The sequence below is a fragment of the Paramisgurnus dabryanus genome, chromosome 1 (assembly GCF_030506205.2).
Source record: "Paramisgurnus dabryanus chromosome 1, PD_genome_1.1, whole genome shotgun sequence".
NCBI lineage: Eukaryota > Metazoa > Chordata > Actinopteri > Cypriniformes > Cobitidae > Paramisgurnus > Paramisgurnus dabryanus.
This window is the reverse complement of record NC_133337.1, coordinates 30,305,987-30,327,696: the sequence shown is the minus strand read 5'-3', so window position 1 is coordinate 30,327,696 and position 21,710 is coordinate 30,305,987. Positions and strand designations below refer to the sequence as shown.

Below are 21,710 nucleotides of genomic sequence, written 5' to 3'. Positions count from 1 at the left end.
GCAACGTGTCAAACTTTACTTTCATTTTTAAGGCATATTTAAACCTTACAGCTGCATGCGGTAAACTTTTAAATACTCCTCCTGAGTAAATAATGTGATTGACTCCAGAAGTGGTCAACATAATGCTGAGACATTGTAGATGATAAATTGCGAAGGGATTTTTTAAATCTCAAAGGCTGTTCCCATGGCAACGTGTCAAACTTTACTTTCATTTTGAGGCATATTTAAGCCTTTCAGTTGACGCCGATGTTCTTTTAAATACTCCTTCTAGAATATGCATGCGATTGACACCAGAAATGGTCAACATGATGCCGAGACATTGTAGATGATAAATTGCGAAGAGTTATTTTGATATCTCGAACGCTGTTCCCATGGCAACGCGTCAAACTTTACTTTCATTTTAAAGGCATATTGAAGCCTTTCAGTTGACGCCGATGTTCTTTTAAATACTACTTCTACAATATTTATGCGATTGACACCAGAAGTGGTCAACATGATGCCGAGACATTGTAGATGATAAATTGTGAAGGAATTTTTGACATTTCGAACGTTGTTCCCATGGCAATGCGTCAAACTTTGCTTTCATTTTCCAGCATATTTAAGGCTGACAGTTACATGCTGTGAACCTTTAAATACTCCTCGTATGGGATTCATGCGATTGACACCAAAAGTGGTCAACATAATGCCGAGACATTGTAGATGATAAATTGCGAAGGAATTTTTGACATTTCGAACGCTGTTCCCATGGCAACGTGTCAAACTTTACTTTAATTTCAGGCATGTTTAAGGCTCTTGGCGTGCTTAGTTGAACTTTAAAGTTGGCACACACATCAGAGTTTTCGGCTGATAAGTCTTGACAAAAAGGTCAGATAAAGGCGTGTCTATTTAGTCAGTGACTAGCCCCCCTGTTTGTCTAAAATATGGGGTTTCTTTTACCTACTGTACCTAAATGGGTCAGTAGCAACATGAAATAGTCCACTGATATTTACCCACTTGATGCACATGCCCACCGTGCATCGTTTTCTCGGAGGCACCGTGTAGAGGTAAAAAAACGTGCGAGGGCCCGCCATCGCTGCTTGCAGCTATATTTAGGGCTCGAGCACCGAGGAGCAGGCCAGAATGGCCTGCACCGAAAGGTGCGAAGCCCTATTGTTTTTGCTCGGATTATTATTTTTATTATTATTATTATTTTTTTTTTATTTTTTTTTATTTTTTTTAACACTTTTGGACTTTTTGGGGGCCTTAACATACTCGAAAACTCTTGAAAATTGGCACAGACGTCAGAGTCGTCCGTCATCGCAGAAATCCAAAGCCTGGAACACGGGCGTGGCACAGGGGCTCTGTAGCGCCCCCTGTAATGCAAAAAAAAACATTGATGCACAGATCGGGCAAAAATGTACGCACATGTACGAGACTTGGTACGCTTATAGATCTCATCGACCCGAACAACTTTCGCCCTCTAACATTTAAGCTCCGCCCAACAGGAAGTCGGCTATTTTGGATTGTTTAAAAAATGCATGCGTTGAACTTTTATATACTCCTCCCAGGGGATTCATGCAATTGACACCAAACGTGGTGAACATGATGTCGAGACATTGGACTTGCTAAATTGCGAAGGGATTTTTTATATCTTGAACGGTTCTGCCATGGCGAGGCGACAAAGTTGTGGCGAAATCAGAGAAACAGGAAGTGTCTAATATCTAGGGCAAAAAATGTCTTATTGTGATGACACGCGGGGTGTTTGTTCGTCTGAAGATTCCGATCGCATCGATGTGCCTATTGTGACTCCCGGGTATAGCGCCACCACCAGGCGCCAGGAAGTGTGTCAGTCACAAAGCTGGATTTTTTTGACAGTTCCATGCAATGTTCTTTTAAATACTCCTTCTAGGATTTTCATGAGATTGACACCAGAAGTGGTCAACATGATGCCGAGACATTGTAGATGATAAATTGCGAAGGGATTTTTGATATCTCAAACGCTGTTCCCATGGCAACGCGTCAAACTTTACTTTCATTTTAAAGGCATATTTAAGCCTTTCTGTTGCATGCAGGAAACTTTTAAATACTCCTTCTAGGATTTTCATGAGATTGACACCAGAAGTGGTCAACATGATGCCAAGACATTGTAGATGATAAATTGCGAAGGGATTTTTGATATCTCGAACGCTGTTCCCATGGCAACGCGTCAAACTTTACTTTCATTTTAAAGGCATATTTAAGCCTTTCAGTTGACGCCAATGTTCTTTTAAATACTCCTTCTAGAATATTCATGAGATTGACACCAGAAGTGGTCAACATGATGCCGAAACATTGTAGATGATAAATTGCGAAGGGATTTTTGATATCTCAAACGCTGTTCCCATGGCAACGCGTCAAACTTTACTTTCATTTTAAAGGCATATTTAAGCTTTTCAGTTGACGTCGATGTTCTTTTAAATACTCCTTCTAGAATATTCATGCGATTGACTCCAGAAGTGGTCTACCTGATGCCGAGATATTGTAGATGATAAATTGCGAAGGGATTTTTGATATCTCAAATGCTGTTCCCATGGCAACCTGTCAAAGTTTACTTTCATTTTATAGGCATATTTAAGCCTTTCAGTTGACGCCGATGTTCTTTTAAATACTCCTTCTAGGATATTCATGCGATTGACACCAAAAGTGGTCAACATGATGCTGAGGCATAGTAGATGATAAATTGGGAAGGGATTTTTGATATCTCAAACGCTGTTCCCATGGCAACGCGTCAAACTTTACTTTCATTTTAAAGGCATATTTAAGCTTTTCAGTTGACGTCGATGTTCTTTTAAATACTCCTTCTAGAATATTCATGCGATTGACTCCAGAAGTGGTCTACCTGATGCCGAGATATTGTAGATGATAAATTGCGAAGGGATTTTTGATATCTCAAATGCTGTTCCCATGGCAACCTGTCAAAGTTTACTTTCATTTTATAGGCATATTTAAGCCTTTCAGTTGACGCCGATGTTCTTTTAAATACTCCTTCTAGGATATTCATGCGATTGACACCAAAAGTGGTCAACATGATGCTGAGGCATAGTAGATGATAAATTGCGAAGGGATTTTTGATATCTCGAACGCTGTTCCCATGGCAACGTGTCAAACTTTACTTTCATTTTTAACGCATATTTAAGCCTTACAGTTGCATGCAGTGAACTTTTATATACTCCTTCTAGAATAATCATGCAATTGACACCAAAAGTGGTCAACATGATGCCGAAACATTGTAGATGATAAATTGCGAAGGGATTTTTGATATCTCAAAAGCTGTTCCCATGGCAACGCCCCAAACTTTACTTTTATTTCAGGCATATTTAGGGCTCTTGGCGTGCTTATATTAACCTAAAAGTCAGCACACACATCAGAGTTGTCAGCTGTTAAGTGTGCACAAACAGGTCAGACATAGGCGTGTCTCTTAAGTGGCTCACTAGCGCCCCCATTTGTCTAAAATGTGGGGTTTCTTTTACCTACAGTCCCCAAATGGCTCAGTAACAACATTAAATAGCCCACTGATATTTACCCACTTGATGCCCTTGCCCACCGTGCATCGTTTTCTCGGACGCACCGTGTAGCGGTAAAAAAAACGTGCGAGGGCCCGCCATTGCTGCTTGCAGCTATATTTTTTTTTTTTTTTTTTTATTTTTTTTTACGTTTCAGGGCAATTTGGGGGCCTTAACATACTCAAAAACTCTTGCAAATTGGCAGAGATGTCAGAGTCGTCGGCCATTAGGACCCGGCAAAGGCTGGAATTCGGGCGTGGTAAGGGAGCTCTGTAGCGCCCCCTGTAATGCAAAAACAAACATTGGGGCACAGATCGGGCAAAAATTTACGCACATGTACGAGAGTTGGTACGCATATAGATCTCATCGACCCGAACAACTTTCACCCTCTAACATTTAAGCTCCGCCCAACAGGAAGTCGGCTATTTTGGATTGTTTAAAAAATGCATGCATTGAACTTTTAAATACTCCTCCTAGAGGATGCATGCCATTGACACCAAACGTGGTAAACATGATGCTGAGACATTGTACTTGCTAAATTGCGAAGGGATTTTTGATATCTCGAACGGTTCTGCCATGGCGAGGCAACGAATTTATGGCGAATTCAGAGAAACAGGAAGTGTCTAATATCTAAGGCAAAAAATATCTTATTGTGATGCCATGCAGGGTGTTTGTTCGTCTGAAGATTCCGATCGCATCGATGTGCCTATTGTGACTCCCGGGTATAGCGCCACCACCAGGCGCCAGGAAGTGTGTCAGTCACAAAGGTGAATTTTTTTGACAGTTCCATGCGATGTTCTTTTAAATACTCCTCCTAGGATTTTCATGCGATTGACACGAGAAGTGGTCAACATGATGCCGAGACATTGTAGATGATAAATTGCGAAGGGATTTTTGATATCTCAAACGCTGTTCCCATGGCAACGTGTCAAACTTTACTTTCATTTTTAAGGCATATTTACACCTTACAGCTGCATGCGGAAAACTTTTAAATACTCCTCCTGAGGAAATAATGTGATTGACTCCAGAAGTGGTCAACATGATGCCGAGACATTGTAGATGATAAATTGCGAAAGGATTTTTGATATCTCAAACGCTGTTCCCATGGCAACGCGTCAGACTTCACTTTCAATTTAAAGGCATATTTAAGCCTTACAGTTGTATGCAGTTAACTTTTAAATACTCCTCCTAGAATAATCATGCGATTGACTTCAGAAGTGGTGTACATGATGCCGAGACATTGTAGATGATAAATTGTGAAGGGATTTTTGATATCTTAAACGCTGTTCCCATGGCAACGCGTCAAACTTTACTTTCATTTTGAAGGCATATTTAAGCCTTACAGTTGTATGCAGTTAACTTTTAAATACTCCTTCTAGAATAATCATGCAATTGACACCAAAAGTGGTCAACATGATGCTGAGACATTGTAGATGATAAATTGCGAAGGGATTTTTGATATCTCAAACGCTGTTCCCATGGCAATGCGTCAAAGTTTATTTTCATTTTAAAGGCATATTTAAGCCTCTCAGTTGACGCCGATGTTCCTTTAAATACTCCTTCTAGAATAATCATGCAATTGACACCAGAAGTGGTCAACATAATGTCGAGACATTGTAGATGATAAATTGCGAAGGGATTTTTGATATCTCGAACGCTGTTCCCATGGCAACGTGTCAAACTTTACTTTCATTTTAAAGGCTTATTTAAGCCTTTAAGTTGACGCCGATGTTCTTTTAAATACTCCTTCTAGAATATTCATGAGATTGACACCAGAAGTGGTCAACATGATGCCGAGACATTGTAGATGATAAATTGCGAAGGGATTTTTGATATCTCAAACGCTGTTCCCATGGCAACGCGTCAAACTTTACTTTCATTTTAAAGGCTTATTTAAGCCTTTAAGTTGACGCCGATGTTCTTTTAAATACTCCTTCTAGAATATTCATGAGATTGACACCAGAAGTGGTCAACATGATGCCGAGACATTGTAGATGATAAATTGCGAAGGGATTTTTGATATCTCGAACGCTGTTCCCATGGCAACGCCCCAAACTTTACATTTATTTCAGGCATATTTAGGACTCTTGGCGTGCTTAGATTAACCTAAAAGTCGGCACACACATCAGAGTTGTCGGCTGTTAAGTGTGCACAAACAGGTCACACATAGGCGTGTCTCTTAAGTGGCTCACTAGCGCCCCCGTTTGTCTAAAATGTGGGGTTTCTTTTACCTACAGTCCCCAAATGGCTCAGTAACAACATTAAATAGCCCACTGATATTTACCCACTTGATGCCCTTGCCCACCGTGCATAGTTTTCTCGGACGCACCGTGTAGCGGTAAAATAACGTGCGAGGGCCCGCCATTGCTGCTTGCAGCTATATTTTTAATGTTGAAACAATGTTGATACAACAGTTAATGCTAAATTGTTGCAAAAGGTTAATAAAATGCTTAAAAATCGACGTTGAAATATGGTTGAAATAATGTCAGTTCTTGTTTTAACGTTGAAACAATGTTGATACAACAGTTAATGCTAAATTGTTGCAAAAGGTTAATAAAATGCTTTAAAATCGACGTTGAAATATGGTTGAAATAATGTCAGTTCTTGTTTTAACGTTGAAACAATGTTGATACAACAGTTTATGCTAAATTGTTGCAAAAGGTTAATAAAATGCTTAAAAATCGACGTTGAAATATGGTTGAAATAATGTCAGTTCTTGTTTTAATGTTGAAACAATGTTGATACAACAGTTAATGCTAAATTGTTGCAAAAAGTTAATAAAATGCTTTAAAATCGACGTTGAAATATGGTTGAAATAATGTCAGTTCTTGTTTTAACGTTGAAACAATGTTGATACAACAGTTAATGCTAAATTGTTGCAAAAGGTTAATAAAATGCTTAAAAATCGACGTTGAAATATGGTTGAAATAATGTCAGTTCTTGTTTTAATGTTGAAACAATGTTGATACAACAGTTAATGCTAAATTGTTGCAAAAGGTTAATAAAATGCTTTAAAATCGACGTTGAAATATGGTTGAAATAATGTCAGTTCTTGTTTTAACGTTGAAACAATGTTGATACAACAGTTAATGCTAAATTGTTGCAAAAGGTTAATAAAATGCTTTAAAATCGACGTTGAAATATGGTTGAAATAATGTCAGTTCTTGTTTTAACGTTGAAACAATGTTGATACAACAGTTAATGCTAAATTGTTGCAAAAGGTTAATAAAATGCTTAAAAATCGACGTTGAAATATGGTTGAAATAATGTCAGTTCTTGTTTTAATGTTGAAACAATGTTGATACAACAGTTAATGCTAAATTGTTGCAAAAGGTTAATAAAATGCTTAAAAATCGACGTTGAAATATGGTTGAAATAATGTCAGTTCTTGTTTTAATGTTGAAACAATGTTGATACAACAGTTAATGCTAAATTGTTGCAAAAGGTTAATAAAATGCTTTAAAATCGACGTTGAAATATGGTTGAAATAATGTCAGTTCTTGTTTTAATGTTGAAACAATGTTGATACAACAGTTAATGCTAAGTTGTTGCAAAATGTTAATAAAATGCTTAAAAATCGACGTTGAAATATGGTTGAAATAATGTCAGTTCTTGTTTTAACGTTGAAACAATGTTGATACAACAGTTAATGCTAAATTGTTGCAAAATGTTAATAAAATGCTTAAAAATCGACATTGAAATATGGTTGAAATAATGTCAGTTCTTGTTGTAACGTTGAAACAATGTTGATACAACAGTTAATGCTAAATTGTTGCAAAAGGTTAATAAAATGCTTAAAAATCGACGTTGAAATATGGTTGAAATAATGTCAGTTCTTGTTTTAACGTTGAAACAATGTTGATACAACAGTTAATGCTAAATTGTTGCAAAAGGTTAATAAAATGCTTAAAAATCGACGTTGAAATATGGTTGAAATCATGTCAGTTCTTGTTTTAATGTTGAAACAATGTTGATACAACAGTTAATGCTAAATTGTTGCAAAAGGTTAATAAAATGCTTAAAAATCGACGTTGAAATATGGTTGAAATCATGTCAGTTCTTGTTTTAATGTTGAAACAATGTTGATACAACAGTTAATGCTAAATTGTTGCAAAAGGTTAATAAAATGCTTAAAAATCGACGTTGAAATATGGTTGAAATAATGTCAGTTCTTGTTTTAACGTTGAAACAATGTTGATACAACAGTTAATGCTAAATTGTTGCAAAAGGTTAATAAAATGCTTAAAAATCGACGTTGAAATATGGTTGAAATCATGTCAGTTCTTGTTTTAATGTTGAAACAATGTTGATACAACAGTTAATGCTAAATTGTTGCAAAAGGTTAATAAAATGCTTAAAAATCGACGTTGAAATATGGTTGAAATAATGTCAGTTCTTGTTTTAACGTTGAAACAATGTTGATACAACAGTTAATGCTAAATTGTTGCAAAAGGTTAATAAAATGCTTAAAAATCGACGTTGAAATATGGTTGAAATAATGTCAGTTCTTGTTTTAACGTTGAAACAATGTTGATACAACAGTTAATGCTAAATTGTTGCAAAATGTTAATAAAATGCTTAAAAATCGACGTTGAAATATGGTTGAAATAATGTCAGTTCTTGTTTTAACGTTGAAACAATGTTGATACAACAGTTAATGCTAAATTGTTGCAAAAGGTTAATAAAATGCTTAAAAATCGACGTTGAAATATGGTTGAAATCATGTCAGTTCTTGTTTTAATGTTGAAACAATGTTGATACAACAGTTAATGCTAAATTGTTGCAAAAGGTTAATAAAATGCTTAAAAATCGACGTTGAAATATGGTTGAAATAATGTCAGTTCTTGTTTTAACGTTGAAACAATGTTGATACAACAGTTAATGCTAAATTGTTGCAAAAGGTTAATAAAATGCTTAAAAATCGACGTTGAAATATGGTTGAAATCATGTCAGTTCTTGTTTTAATGTTGAAACAATGTTGATACAACAGTTAATGCTAAATTGTTGCAAAAGGTTAATAAAATGCTTAAAAATCGACGTTGAAATATGGTTGAAATAATGTCAGTTCTTGTTTTAACGTTGAAACAATGTTGATACAACAGTTAATGCTAAATTGTTGCAAAAGGTTAATAAAATGCTTAAAAATCGACGTTGAAATATGGTTGAAATAATGTCAGTTCTTGTTTTAACGTTGAAACAATGTTGATACAACAGTTAATGCTAAATTGTTGCAAAAGGTTAATAAAATGCTTTAAAATCGACGTTGAAATATGGTTGAAATAATGTCAGTTCTTGTTTTAACGTTGAAACAATGTTGATACAACAGTTTATGCTAAATTGTTGCAAAAGGTTAATAAAATGCTTAAAAATCGACGTTGAAATATGGTTGAAATAATGTCAGTTCTTGTTTTAATGTTGAAACAATGTTGATACAACAGTTAATGCTAAATTGTTGCAAAAGGTTAATAAAATGCTTTAAAATCGACGTTGAAATATGGTTGAAATAATGTCAGTTCTTGTTTTAACGTTGAAACAATGTTGATACAACAGTTAATGCTAAATTGTTGCAAAAGGTTAATAAAATGCTTAAAAATCGACGTTGAAATATGGTTGAAATCATGTCAGTTCTTGTTTTAACGTTGAAACAATGTTGATACAACAGTTAATGCTAAATTGTTGCAAAAGGTTAATAAAATGCTTAAAAATCGACGTTGAAATATGGCTGAAATATGGTTGAAATAATGTCAGTTCTTGTTTTAACGTTGAAACAACGTTGATCCAACAGTTAATGCTAAATAGCTGCAAAAGGTTAATAAAATGCTTAAAAATCGACGTTGAAATATGGTTGAAATAATGTCAGTTCTTGTTTTAACGTTGAAACAATGTTGATACAACAGTTAATGCTAAATTGTTGCAAAAGGTTAATAAAATGCTTAAAAATCGACGTTGAAATATGGTTGAAATAATGTCAGTTCTTGTTTTAACGTTGAAACAATGTTGATACAACAGTTAATGCTAAATTGTTGCAAAAGGTTAATAAAATGCTTTAAAATCGACGTTGAAATATGGTTGAAAGAATGTCAGTTCTTGTTTTAACGTTGAAACAATGTTGATACAACAGTTTATGCTAAATTGTTGCAAAAGGTTAATAAAATGCTTAAAAATCGACGTTGAAATATGGTTGAAATAATGTCAGTTCTTGTTTTAATGTTGAAACAATGTTGATACAACAGTTAATGCTAAATTGTTGCAAAAGGTTAATAAAATGCTTTAAAATCGACGTTGAAATATGGTTGAAATAATGTCAGTTCTTGTTTTAACGTTGAAACAATGTTGATACAACAGTTAATGCTAAATTGTTGCAAAAGGTTAATAAAATGCTTAAAAATCGACGTTGAAATATGGTTGAAATAATGTCAGTTCTTGTTTTAATGTTGAAACAATGTTGATACAACAGTTAATGCTAAATTGTTGCAAAAGGTTAATAAAATGCTTTAAAATCGACGTTGAAATATGGTTGAAATAATGTCAGTTCTTGTTTTAACGTTGAAACAATGTTGATACAACAGTTAATGCTAAATTGTTGCAAAAGGTTAATAAAATGCTTAAAAATCGACGTTGAAATATGGTTGAAATCATGTCAGTTCTTGTTTTAACGTTGAAACAATGTTGATACAACAGTTAATGCTAAATTGTTGCAAAAGGTTAATAAAATGCTTAAAAATCGACGTTGAAATATGGTTGAAATCATGTCAGTTCTTGTTTTAATGTTGAAACAATGTTGATACAACAGTTAATGCTAAATTGTTGCAAAAGGTTAATAAAATGCTTAAACATCGACGTTGAAATATGGCTGAAATATGGTTGAAATAATGTCAGTTCTTGTTTTAACATTGAAACAACGTTGATCCAACAGTTAATGCTAAATAGCTGCAAAAGGTTAATAAAATGCTTAAAAATCGACGTTGAAATATGGTTGAAATAATGTCAGTTCTTGTTTTAACGTTGAAACAATGTTGATACAACAGTTAATGCTAAATTGTTGCAAAAGGTTAATAAAATGCTTAAAAATCGACGTTGAAATATGGTTGAAATAATGTCAGTTCTTGTTTTAATGTTGAAACAATGTTGATACAACAGTTAATGCTAAATTGTTGCAAAAGGTTAATAAAATGCTTAAAAATCAACGTTGAAATATGGTTGAAATCATGTCAGCTCTTGTTTTAATGTTGAAACAATGTTGATACAACAGTTAATGCTAAATTGTTGCAAAAGGTTAATAAAATGCTTAAACATCGACGTTGAAATATGGCTGAAATATGGTTGAAATAATGTCAGTTCTTGTTTTAACGTTGAAACAACGTTGATCCAACAGTTAATGCTAAATAGCTGCAAAAGGTTAATAAAATGCTTAAAAATCGACGTTGAAATATGGTTGAAATAATGTAGTTGTTTGTTCAACATTGATACAATGTTGAAATCGTGGTTAATGCTAAACGTGATATCAATGTTGATTTAAAAATCAATGCATATTTCAACGTTAATTTGCCGTTGACGCAAAAACCTTAATTCACCCATGTTGAAAGTGAGACGTTTAAACAACGTTGCAAGATCAAAACGTAATTCAACATTAATTCAACTTTGTCCTTGACATTGATTCAAGCGTAAATCAACCTTGAAATGCCGGCTGGGATGTTGGACAGATATTTTTTAAATAATAAAAAATCTAATCTTACCACGTGATCTTCGGAAGAGGTGATCCAAATGCAGCACAGTCCAGCAGAGCCCTGCTATTTGTAATGACTGCATACACATGGTTTGCAGGAGTCAGGATCCTTGGAGGTTCAGCTGAAATGTGATAAAATATATTTATGTCTGATTAAATAATATGATACAATATAAATGTGACTTTGGACCACAAAACTAATCATAAGTCGCACAGATATATTTGTAGCAATAGCCAACTATACATTGTATTGGTCAAAATTATAATTTTTTTCTGCCAAAAATCATTATTATGTTCATGGATATCATGTCCCAGTAAGATATTTTGTAAATCTGTAACTATATCAAAAAAGTATTTATCGTGCTGCTAAGGACTTCATTTCGACAACTTTAAAGGCGGTAAGTGGGTCAGTGATGTGATGTTAGTTATTTTTTGTCCGTATGGTTCAATTAAATGTAAAAGGGTTCAAATTTCAAAATAAATTTGCAGATTACTTGCATACTTTCTCTTTTTTGAGCACCAAGTCTAAACTTTCTGGTTTTGTTTCATTTTGAAAGAATATTTGGGGGATAATTGCAAAAATGTCAATGTGGCGTAACTAGTATTTTTTTCTATTAAAATATAAATATATTCATAAAAATGTGAAATAAAATATAATCATCTAGTTTAGTGTAATAGGTTTTTTACATTATTTGTAAAGATTATTCAGAGCTGTTTTCAGCATATGTCAAGATAAATATTACAAAAATGCATTAAAATTTAGAAATAACTAATAAAATTATATTTTAAAATGTCAATATTTAATTTTTTGATGATTCCATCAAGGTGGATAAAATATTTAATATTTTTTAATTTTTGGTGCAATTGGTGGTTACACCATTTGACATTTTCAGGTCCATTCAGTCTTAACTTTCATAAAAATGGTGCAAATGTAATTTTTTTATTGCATAAAATTAACATAAATACGAAATAAACCTGATGCATGCTTTTAAAACAGATTTTTAGATTTCTCATCTTGCCAAACCATTTTGGCCACTGACCCAAGTAAGGAATGTACAGTCAACCAGATCTTATCACAAAATAAACCCTAAGGGTTATGTATATCAGAACGCAACCAAGGTCGAGAATTCCAGAAAGCCAACAAAATCAAACAACTCACTCAGGACACTGGCGAATGCATTGGCCAGCAGGTATCCGTACTCATTGGAAGCATTACACTGGTAAACTGCACTGGAGCCAGTCTGCACATCGCTAAGGATGATGACATCACCTTCGATTTTCCGACTGGGATCCACGGGTGAATCTATCAAGTAATCGCATTATAAACACAATGTATATTCCATGCACCCACCTTAAAGCTGCATCAAATAACAAACGTGAAACGTACTCTCGATGGCCACACCGTTGACAAACCAGGTGACCTTGGGCTTAGGGTTGCCATCGGCCCGGCATGTGAGCATCCCTGTTTCTTTAGGGGCCAGGATGAGGTTCTGAGGGGCGCTGATCCAAAAGGGTGCCGCTGTGGAAAGAAAACATTTTGAGGTGAATAGATAAAATGAATAATGATGCATGTGCTGTTACTATAACTTGTGACAGACCTTTGACAATGACAGTGATGATGTGTTGGTTGCTCCCCAGGCGGTTCTTTGCGAAACACCGGTAATCTCCAGCGTCTGCTTCTGTCATCTCCGTTATCTTCAAGGTTTTCTGGAAACTGTGCAATGAAATGCGGCCTCTGGGCAGCTCTCCGTTCACTTTACTCCAAGAGATATCTGGGGTTGGGCTGAAGTGCATACAAAAGACAACCCCAATACACCAAATGAGCAAACCTAGGGACTTCATACACCATGTTATTATTATTATACTTTTTTAGGATGATCCCCTGCCTATGAAATCCAGGCTAAAGTCTCATACAGGAGCATCAACGTTTGATTTCAGTCAACATTAAAGATATTAAAGTTTTAGGATGACTTTCTGGCTACTCACAGGGCATCCGCGATGCATTCCAGCTCCAGTGTGTCTCCTTTCAAGACTATGGTGGTACTGCGTGTTCCCGGTGGGTGCATAAAAGTGGGTGCTCTCTCCCCAGATGGACTGTCTACAACAGAGATTGGCCACAATAAGATAAACACGTCTTTTATGTGGCTTTCTATTGGACAGCACCTCCTTGGTTAATACTGAATGATCTATTGTATTCCCTGGGAAATGTTGGAAATGTTGTTTATTTTAACACCTTGGTGTGTGAAATTACCCTGATGATTTATCAAGTGAACCGCATATTGAATGAGAATAATTTTTATCCTTCCATTACTTCTTTTGGATGAACGAGACCCTTTTAAAAGAGAATGGAAGGATCCGAATGAAAAGATTTATGATCCTTGTCTTTCTAAATACAATCAAATATTCATGAATTGAATCCAGAGAGGGTAAATTCATGAAGTGTGAAACACAGAGGAAGTTTAGTGCACTAAGTAGATGATGTATAGGTCTAATATATTAGATGTTTAAAATAATCCTAGATGTTCCCAAACACATTGGAAAAGCTCTGTTCCAAAACCTAAAGAGTTGTCTCCCTGCCTGCTGCCTACAGGTTGCTGCCTTTATAAGTGACACAAAACCTCATCATGACTGATTTGGGCAGCTCTACATAAGCAGAAACACAGAAACTAGACTTTGGCTGTGTCCAAAATTGCATACTCAAGTAGGTACTTATTTGGAATAAGTACATACTTAAAGGCGGGGTGCACGATCTCTGAAAGCCAATGTTGACATTTGAAATCACCTAAACAAACACACCCCTAGCCCAATAGAATCTGGATTCTCTTTTGATAGACCCACCCCACACATAAGAGACAATAATGTCGGTTAGTAGGCATGCCCCTTACTGCTGATTGGCTACAAGTGTGTTTTGATACTTGGCCCGACTCCCTTTTCCAAAGCGTTTCTCAAAAATTGTGCACCCTGCCTTTAAGTATGTTCTATGTAGTATGAATGTGTGTAGTATGAATGAAATCAGGATATATTTGCACAAACTGATATTATCACTGTCATGTGACCTACCGCCGTCTATCTCCATTCATAAATCCTCTCCCATGGCCACATGGGACAGTTAAAGGGACACTCCACTTTTTTTGAAAATATGCTCATTTTCCAGCTTAAACATTTGATTTTTACCGTTTTGGAATCCATTCAGCTGAACTCCGGGTCGGGCGCTACCACTTTTAGCATAGCTTAGCATAATCCATTGAATCTGATTAGACCATTAGCATCGCGCTAAAAATAACCAAAGAGTTTTGATATTTTTCCTATTTAAAACTTGACTCTTCTGTAGTTACATCTAGAGCCCGACCGATATATCGGCAGGCCGATATTATCACACTATTTTATACATTTTTCCAAACTATCGGTATCAGCATTCATAATGGCCGATAAATGAATATTTTTTACAAAATGGACGAAACAGCCTTCATTAGATTTCCTCACTGTTGGTGTTTTTGACAGAGCGCTCTGAACCAGTAGCTGCTGGTGGGGTCCAGATTTAGGCGTCTAGCCACTGCCTGAGTCAAGTGATCAGCAATTTATATTTTGCATATCAGAACTTAACAGAATTTGTCTCCAGTCCTATTCAAAGTTATATTTATGAGCCAAGTCTTTGAAAAAATGGTAACTTTGATTTGGTTGTTGTTATTTTTGTGTTTTTGTTCAAAGGCCTTTACGTTTCATATCTTATTTTTATACATTTTATTTATCAGAACTTTAATATATTTTGATGTTCCTCTGTTCTGTTGTGACAATAAAAGAAACAAGTTTCTTTTTAAAATGCATTATCATATTATTTTAGTTAAAACTCATAAATAACTTCAAATAACTAATGTTAGGGAAATCTGTTAATGTTTTGTTGTGCGTTTCTGAAATAAATTAATAAAATATCGGCCGATATATCGGATTTTAAAACCAACAAACATTTATATCGGTATCGGCCTTCAAAATCCTTTATCGGTCGTGCTGTAGTTACATCGTGTACTAAGACCGACAGAAAATTTTAAGTGGTGATTTTCTAGGCAGATATGGCTAGGAACTATACTCTCATTTGAGTGAAATAATCAAGGACTTTGCTGTCGTAACATGGCTGCAGGAGGCGCAAAGATATTACGCACTGCCCGAAAATATTCCTCTGCCATTGAAAGTTACCAAGGGGACTATTTTCGGGTGCTGCGTAATATCATTCTAATCAGATTTAATGGATTATGGTAAAAGTGGTACCGCCAGACCCGGAGATCTGCTGAATGGATTCCAAAACGGTAAAAATCATATGTTTAACTCTACATGAGCTGGAAAAGAGTGTCCCTTTAAGTGTCCATCGAATGCACACTTCAAAATTGTCAAAATATGTACCCCAGCAATCACTAGGGTGGTCCCTTTAAAAAATGTACAGCTTTGCACCTAAGAGCTCATATTAGTACCTCAAAGGTACATATTGGTACCAAATGTATACATATCTGTACTTATTAGGACCTACTATAGTTGAAGAGTATGCCGTTTCGGACGCAGCCCTTTGATTACATGAGCTCACTGCAATGCATTATGGGATTGCCTTCTAAATCTGATATTGCTTTAAAAGCAATATATTTAACTTACCTGACTTTGCCAAAAGCCTTTGCGTAGAGAGCATGTCTATGATGGCTTAATATGCTCAGTAGGTTTTGGAATAGGGCGTAAACATTTTAAATAAAATGTCCAGTCATCTACAAGACGTTAGCTTCAGTAATGACAGATTCAGTACGGATTGAAGATGCAGTGAAATGAATATTAATACAGTACCACGTGGGTACTGTAAAATGTGACACTTTCGTGTTGATGAGTTGTTTAAGGTCAAGACTGGGTTTCTACAGAAGTGAGTTAGATTCCTGGTTAAGTAGGTGGTATACTGTATTCGGTAATGAGCTATTAGGCTTGGTTAGGCATAGGGACAGGTGATGGTTGAGATGAAGGTTGGGTTCACTTGGGTAAAGGTTTGCTACAGTAGCACTCACCACCCCAAAAATCTGAGCCATTCAAAAAAGCTGCCAACACAGTGTCATTCATAGCTTCAACTGAAATACAACAGAAAATAATAAGCATGCAATACTGGGAAAAGTTGTGTGTCTGGAAGAAAGAAGCTTGCCATTAAAAATAAAAGGGTGAAACTGTGTCACTTTTATAACAAAAGAAAAGCTCAGGGTTCAATGAATTTATGTATCAGCAGATGAAAGCACTTACTGTCCAGCACATGGACTGTGATTGGCTGCTTCTGTTGTATGGTCTGGGTGTGAGGGAAGCGGGCGTAGCAGATGTAGTCACTTCTGGTGTCATCCATGATCACGTTTGAAAAGTACAGGTCTCCATTTAAAGCCTGCGACACGCGGCTATTTTGGGGAAGCCTTTGGAAATCTAACACAGAGGACAACATAGATTATAAACCTGAGGAAGTATAAATGATATCTATTGTATACAAACTCAGATTAACTTGAAAGGTCAAATGAGTTTACATATATGGTCCAAATGTAAACTATATGTAAACATAACCAAATAAGACAATACAGGACTAGTTTGCACTAATAGTATCCGCGTGAACATGATAGTATGTTCTTACTGTTATCCATCCAGAAGATGATCGGAGGAGGCAGTCCAGCCGGTGGTCTGCATTGCAGTACTAGAGACATGCCCTTCTGCACTGTGATTGGATCATTTTTCTCTTTCGACCACAAGGGGGACCCTGCGACACAGAATTGGACCCTTTGACATAAGTACAACATTTTGGGATTTTGTTTACCAGTTTAATTTCTGCTACATTATATCGCTAGTTTCCATGGCAACTTACGCTGTAGCTGTGACTATGACAGGTCTTACTTGATTGCCGGATGACGATGTTATTGGACACAGCCGAGCCGTGCACGTTGCGGGCGATGCACTGGTAAACGCCCTCGTACGCTTCCACCTTCTCTCCGTTGATCTCGATCACCAAAGTGCCCGAGTTGGGCTTCATGGTCACTTTCGAATCTTTCTCCACATCGAAGTGAGTGCCGTTACGCGTCCATAAAAAGCTAGATGGAGAAGAGCATTCTCTTATTAATTAATTTGATTAGGAGACATTTGCCTAGATTCACAGACAGGGTCACATATAATACAAAAAGTTGTGCATAATGTCAGATGAGTTTATGAAGTCCTACAGTACCGGTAACCATGGCGACTCAAAGTGACACCCACCTGGGTTGAGGCTTTCCTTTGGCCTCACAGTGGATAATGATGTTTTCCCGAGGGTCGATGATGTAATCCTTGGGGGACTGATGAGTTATTGTGGGAGGCTGGGGTACTACATGAATACACAAACATCTTTATTACCACACACACGCGCGTATGCACGAATCAGCACGTTGATACAGATGTACCATCTTAGCACAAACTGATTCTGCAAGAAAATATCTAAAAATAGCATGTGATTTATTTGATCCGTCTACTGTATGTACAGTACAACAAAAACCAGGAAGACAAACAACCAAGTGGCATGCATCATGCAACACAGCAGACTTTATATATATTTTGAACTGTAATGTTAACTGTAAACATGTTAATGTGCACACCAAAAAAAACAACACTTCAAACTGAATGAAACTGAAAGAGATAGTTTTTCCAAAATGTTTATTTTGTCATCATTTACTCCCCCTCAAAGTTATTCTGCTGGACACAAATGATGATGTTTTAATAAAGGCACCATTGACTTCCATAGTATTTTCATTTCGTCTAAGTCAGTGGTGCCTCTGTTAATTGCTTGATTACAAAAATGTATACAGGTTTGCAGTGGCGGCTCGTGACTGCTCATCCGAGGGGCACTTTTTCAAAATAAGTGTTTGTGTGTTGCTTGCATTTTCAAAATATGTGTTTGTTGCGTCATGTGAACCATGTGCATCACGTGTTTTGTCAAAATAAGTGCCTGCTGCACACGCATCAAAACTGTTTATGATAAAAGAGATGTACACGTTCGCAAAATACACTCCTTTAACAGTAAACTTTGATTATGCATGAGATTATGCGATTATCTGGAAACGGCAAGCGTCTATTAAAGGATTAGTCCATTTTCTTAAAAAAAATCCAGATAATTTACTCACCACCATGTCATCCAAAATGTTGATGTCTTTCTTTGTTCAGTCAAGAAGTTATGTTTTTTGAGGAAAACGTTCCAGGATTTTTCTCATTTTAATGGACTTTAATGGACCCCAACACTTAACAGTTTTAATGCAGTTTAAAATTGCAATTTCAAAGGACTCTAAATGATCCCAAACGAGGCATAAGGGTCTTATCTAGCGAAAAGATTGTCATTTTTGACATGAAAAATAAAACAATGCACTTTTAAACCACAACTTCTCGACTTCTTCCGGTCCTGTGATATGCCAGCGCGACCTCAAGTAATACGTTATCACGTCAAGAGGTCACGGAGGATGTATGCGAAACTACGTCCCAGTGTTTACAAGTGTGGAGAAAGAGGACCGCTCAGACGTTGTTGTATGTGGAATGATACTAATAAATGTCTTTGTGTCAGTTTATTGTTTAAAATGATCCGCAAATGTGCGTTTCATATATGTAACACGTGACCTTTCGACGTCATTACGCAATTACGTGAGGTCGCGCTAGCGCGTCACAGGACCGGAAGAAGTCGAGAAGTTGTGGTTTAAAAGTGCATATTGTTATTTTTCTTGCCAGAAATGACAATCGTTTCGCTAAATAAGACCCTTATGCCTCGTTTGAGATCGTTTAGAGTCCTTTGAAACTGCAATTTTAAACTGCATGAAAACTGTTACGTGTTGGGGTCCATTAAAGTCCATTAAAATGAGAAAAATTCTCAAATTTCCTCAAAAAACATAATTTAGTCGCGACTGAACAAAGAAAGACATCAATATTTTGGATGACATTGTGGTGAGTAAATTATCTGGATTTTTTTTAAGAAAATGGACTAATCCTTTAATCATAAACCCTTTAGACGCGTCTGTAGCAGGCACTTATTTTGACAAGACACGTGATGCACACAGGATCTCTCGATGCACAGAACACATATTTTAAAAATTACGAACCACACACATGACGGGCTACATACATGTTGTGACGAACTTCGCATTGAGTGCCCTCGATAAAAGAAGTCATCGGCCGCCACTGCAGGTTTGTAACAAATTGAGGGTGAATAAAGGATGACAGAATTTTCATTTTTTGTGTGAACTTTCCTTTAAAGTAACGAAAAATAAATAAAAAAGGTTAATGAAAAGTTTATTCACAACAAAGTGCCCCAACTTACATCCCTCCAGAACTTTAGCTTTTTTGTCCAAATGTTTCAGGAAATACATAAGCAGAGAGTAAAAGAGTTCGAATTAGTGTGAGAGAAGAAGAAGACAGAAGAGAAGATCAAACAAATTCAGGTTCCCTCATCGAAACTTCCAGAGGTGTGTTGGGCGCTCATTACCCATCATGCAATTCTCATGCCCTTTCATTCCCCTACTGCAGTTTCTGATTGTTTGTCGGAGACCCTGATGATGCTGGTGCATGCATTATAGGCTCAAAAGTTCAGTTTCTTTGTTTTACACCACTCATTATTACTTTTACATTCATACCTTATAAATGCATAGCGAAACTTTTTGAATTTTATTTTATAACGCTAAAGTTGTCTCGCACCCAATGCAAACAATTACATATGAGCTGTAGGTTGTTTTAGTCTTTTTGTAATACTCACGGTCAAGAGGCACTTCTAATGCAGTGGTCATGTGACCCAGCAGCAGCATCATCATCATCATCGCTCCTTCACAGATGCACTTCCTGTTCCTGTCCATATCAGGGTGTGTTACATGCAAATCCTTTCCCTCCAGGTCAAAGCAACCAGGCCTTGCGATCAACACTCAGTGTGAGCATTCAAACATAAGGCAGTATCCGCAGCTTGCCGGTAAGACTGAAAGAGACACGAGAGAATTGAATTTGTTATTCTATTAAAAGCACTTACAGACAGAAAGATCTTCATGCCGGATGCAATACCGAGCCGTGTTTGTCTTAGCGTGCGCAGGAACATGTGAGGGCGTTCAGCTGGAAAAGACTGAGACCCGGAGCACTGACATATGGATCTCAATGCACATGGCTGAAGCACAAAATTAAACAGTCTGCTGTTTGCCTCCTCGGAGGTGAATTACTATAGACAAAGAAACACATTGCTTTCCTGCTCTATAAAGCCTTTTGTTGGATTGTTTCGAATGCAGCATCCAACGAATGGAAGCAGATCTTCATAAACCAGACAGACAGTCAAACAATGCCACCGACTTTGTGCACACTTCAGCTACAGTAAATGCAATTATAACTCCAGCTCAGTTTGATTCTTTAGGTGAGTGACAGCTGCATTTTACAACCAAATTTACATTCATAACAATTGAGGTACTGTAGCAAAACTGCATTTTACAACCAAATTCAGTTCCCGAAAATTCACACAGTGACACATCTACAACAACATTTCGCCAAAAGATTCAGGTCAATCGTATTCTAGAATTGAATTCACTTCTGATAAAAGTGCAGTGTGCAAAGAAATTAACTAAAGTTGTTAAAGGATTACTCCACTTTCATAAAAAATACCCATAATTTACTCATCTAAGATGTCATTCTGTGTTCAATCGGAAAAAAAATAAAGTTTTTTTTTAGGATAACATTCCAGGATTTGTCTTCATATAGTGGACCTCAACAGTTTACAGTTTTAATGCAGTTTACAATTGCAGCGTAAAAGTGCTTAACCGAGTTATAAGGCTCTTATATATCGAATTGATCGTAATTTTCTTTTTAAAAAAAGTACTTTTAAACCACCATCGTCTTGCAATACCCATGTGACATGCCAGCGCAATCTTACGTATTACGTAATAACGTCGAAAGGTCACGCGTTACATATGTGAAACGCACACTGGCGGACTATTTTTTAAACAATAAACTGACATAAAGACATTATTAGTCAGCCCAGTCTCACGAAATTACGTACCTATAGTCACATACATTTTTGATTCCTTTCGCGATACTGTAACGAATTTCCAAGTTTTTTCGTGATCGTATCACAATTTTTTGTTTAAGTGTCATTGTCACGTATTAGTTACTCAACTGTTTTGTCCTATTTTCTTACCATTGTCGCTTCGGAAATTTGTGACAGTATCACAAATTTACGTGACTATAAGTCGAGACTGGGTTAAATTAGAATTATTCCACATGCAATAACATCTGAACGGTCCTCTTTCTCCACACTTGTAAACATTGGAGCAGTAGTTTCGCATACGTCATGCGTGAACTTTTGCGTGATAACGTAATACTTAAGGTCACACTGGCGCGTCACATTTTCCTCAAAAAACGTAATTTCTTTTCGACTGAACAAAGAAAGGCATAAACATCTTGGATGACATGGGGGTGAGTGAATTATCAGA

General features: G+C 36.3%; 1 protein-coding gene across 13 annotated transcripts in view; it reads right to left on the bottom strand.

The window, feature by feature from the left end:
* nrcama (neuronal cell adhesion molecule a) overlaps positions 1–21,710 on the bottom strand; it is a 134,443-nt gene that overhangs the window by 73,161 nt on the left and 39,572 nt on the right. For 8 of the 13 annotated variants that reach the window (XM_065289810.1, XM_065289814.1, XM_073814538.1 and 5 more), the window contains exons 3-14: positions 20,003–20,215; positions 19,571–19,588; positions 17,494–17,599; positions 17,137–17,330; positions 16,880–17,002; positions 16,507–16,677; positions 16,281–16,340; positions 13,234–13,345; positions 12,846–13,030; positions 12,635–12,766; positions 12,407–12,550; positions 11,258–11,369 (exon numbers count right to left, since the gene is read on the bottom strand). In XM_065289810.1, coding sequence (XP_065145882.1) covers positions 11,258–11,369; positions 12,407–12,550; positions 12,635–12,766; positions 12,846–13,030; positions 13,234–13,345; positions 16,281–16,340; positions 16,507–16,677; positions 16,880–17,002; positions 17,137–17,330; positions 17,494–17,599; positions 19,571–19,588; positions 20,003–20,099 — 1,454 coding nt within the window. In that variant the 5' untranslated portion in view covers positions 20,100–20,215. The remainder of the gene's footprint in view (positions 1–11,257; positions 11,370–12,406; positions 12,551–12,634; positions 12,767–12,845; positions 13,031–13,233; positions 13,346–16,280; positions 16,341–16,506; positions 16,678–16,879; positions 17,003–17,136; positions 17,331–17,493; positions 17,600–19,570; positions 19,589–20,002; positions 20,216–21,710) is intronic. The other 5 variants (XM_065289812.1, XM_065289815.1, XM_065289822.1 and 2 more) reach the window with 3 other exon arrangements.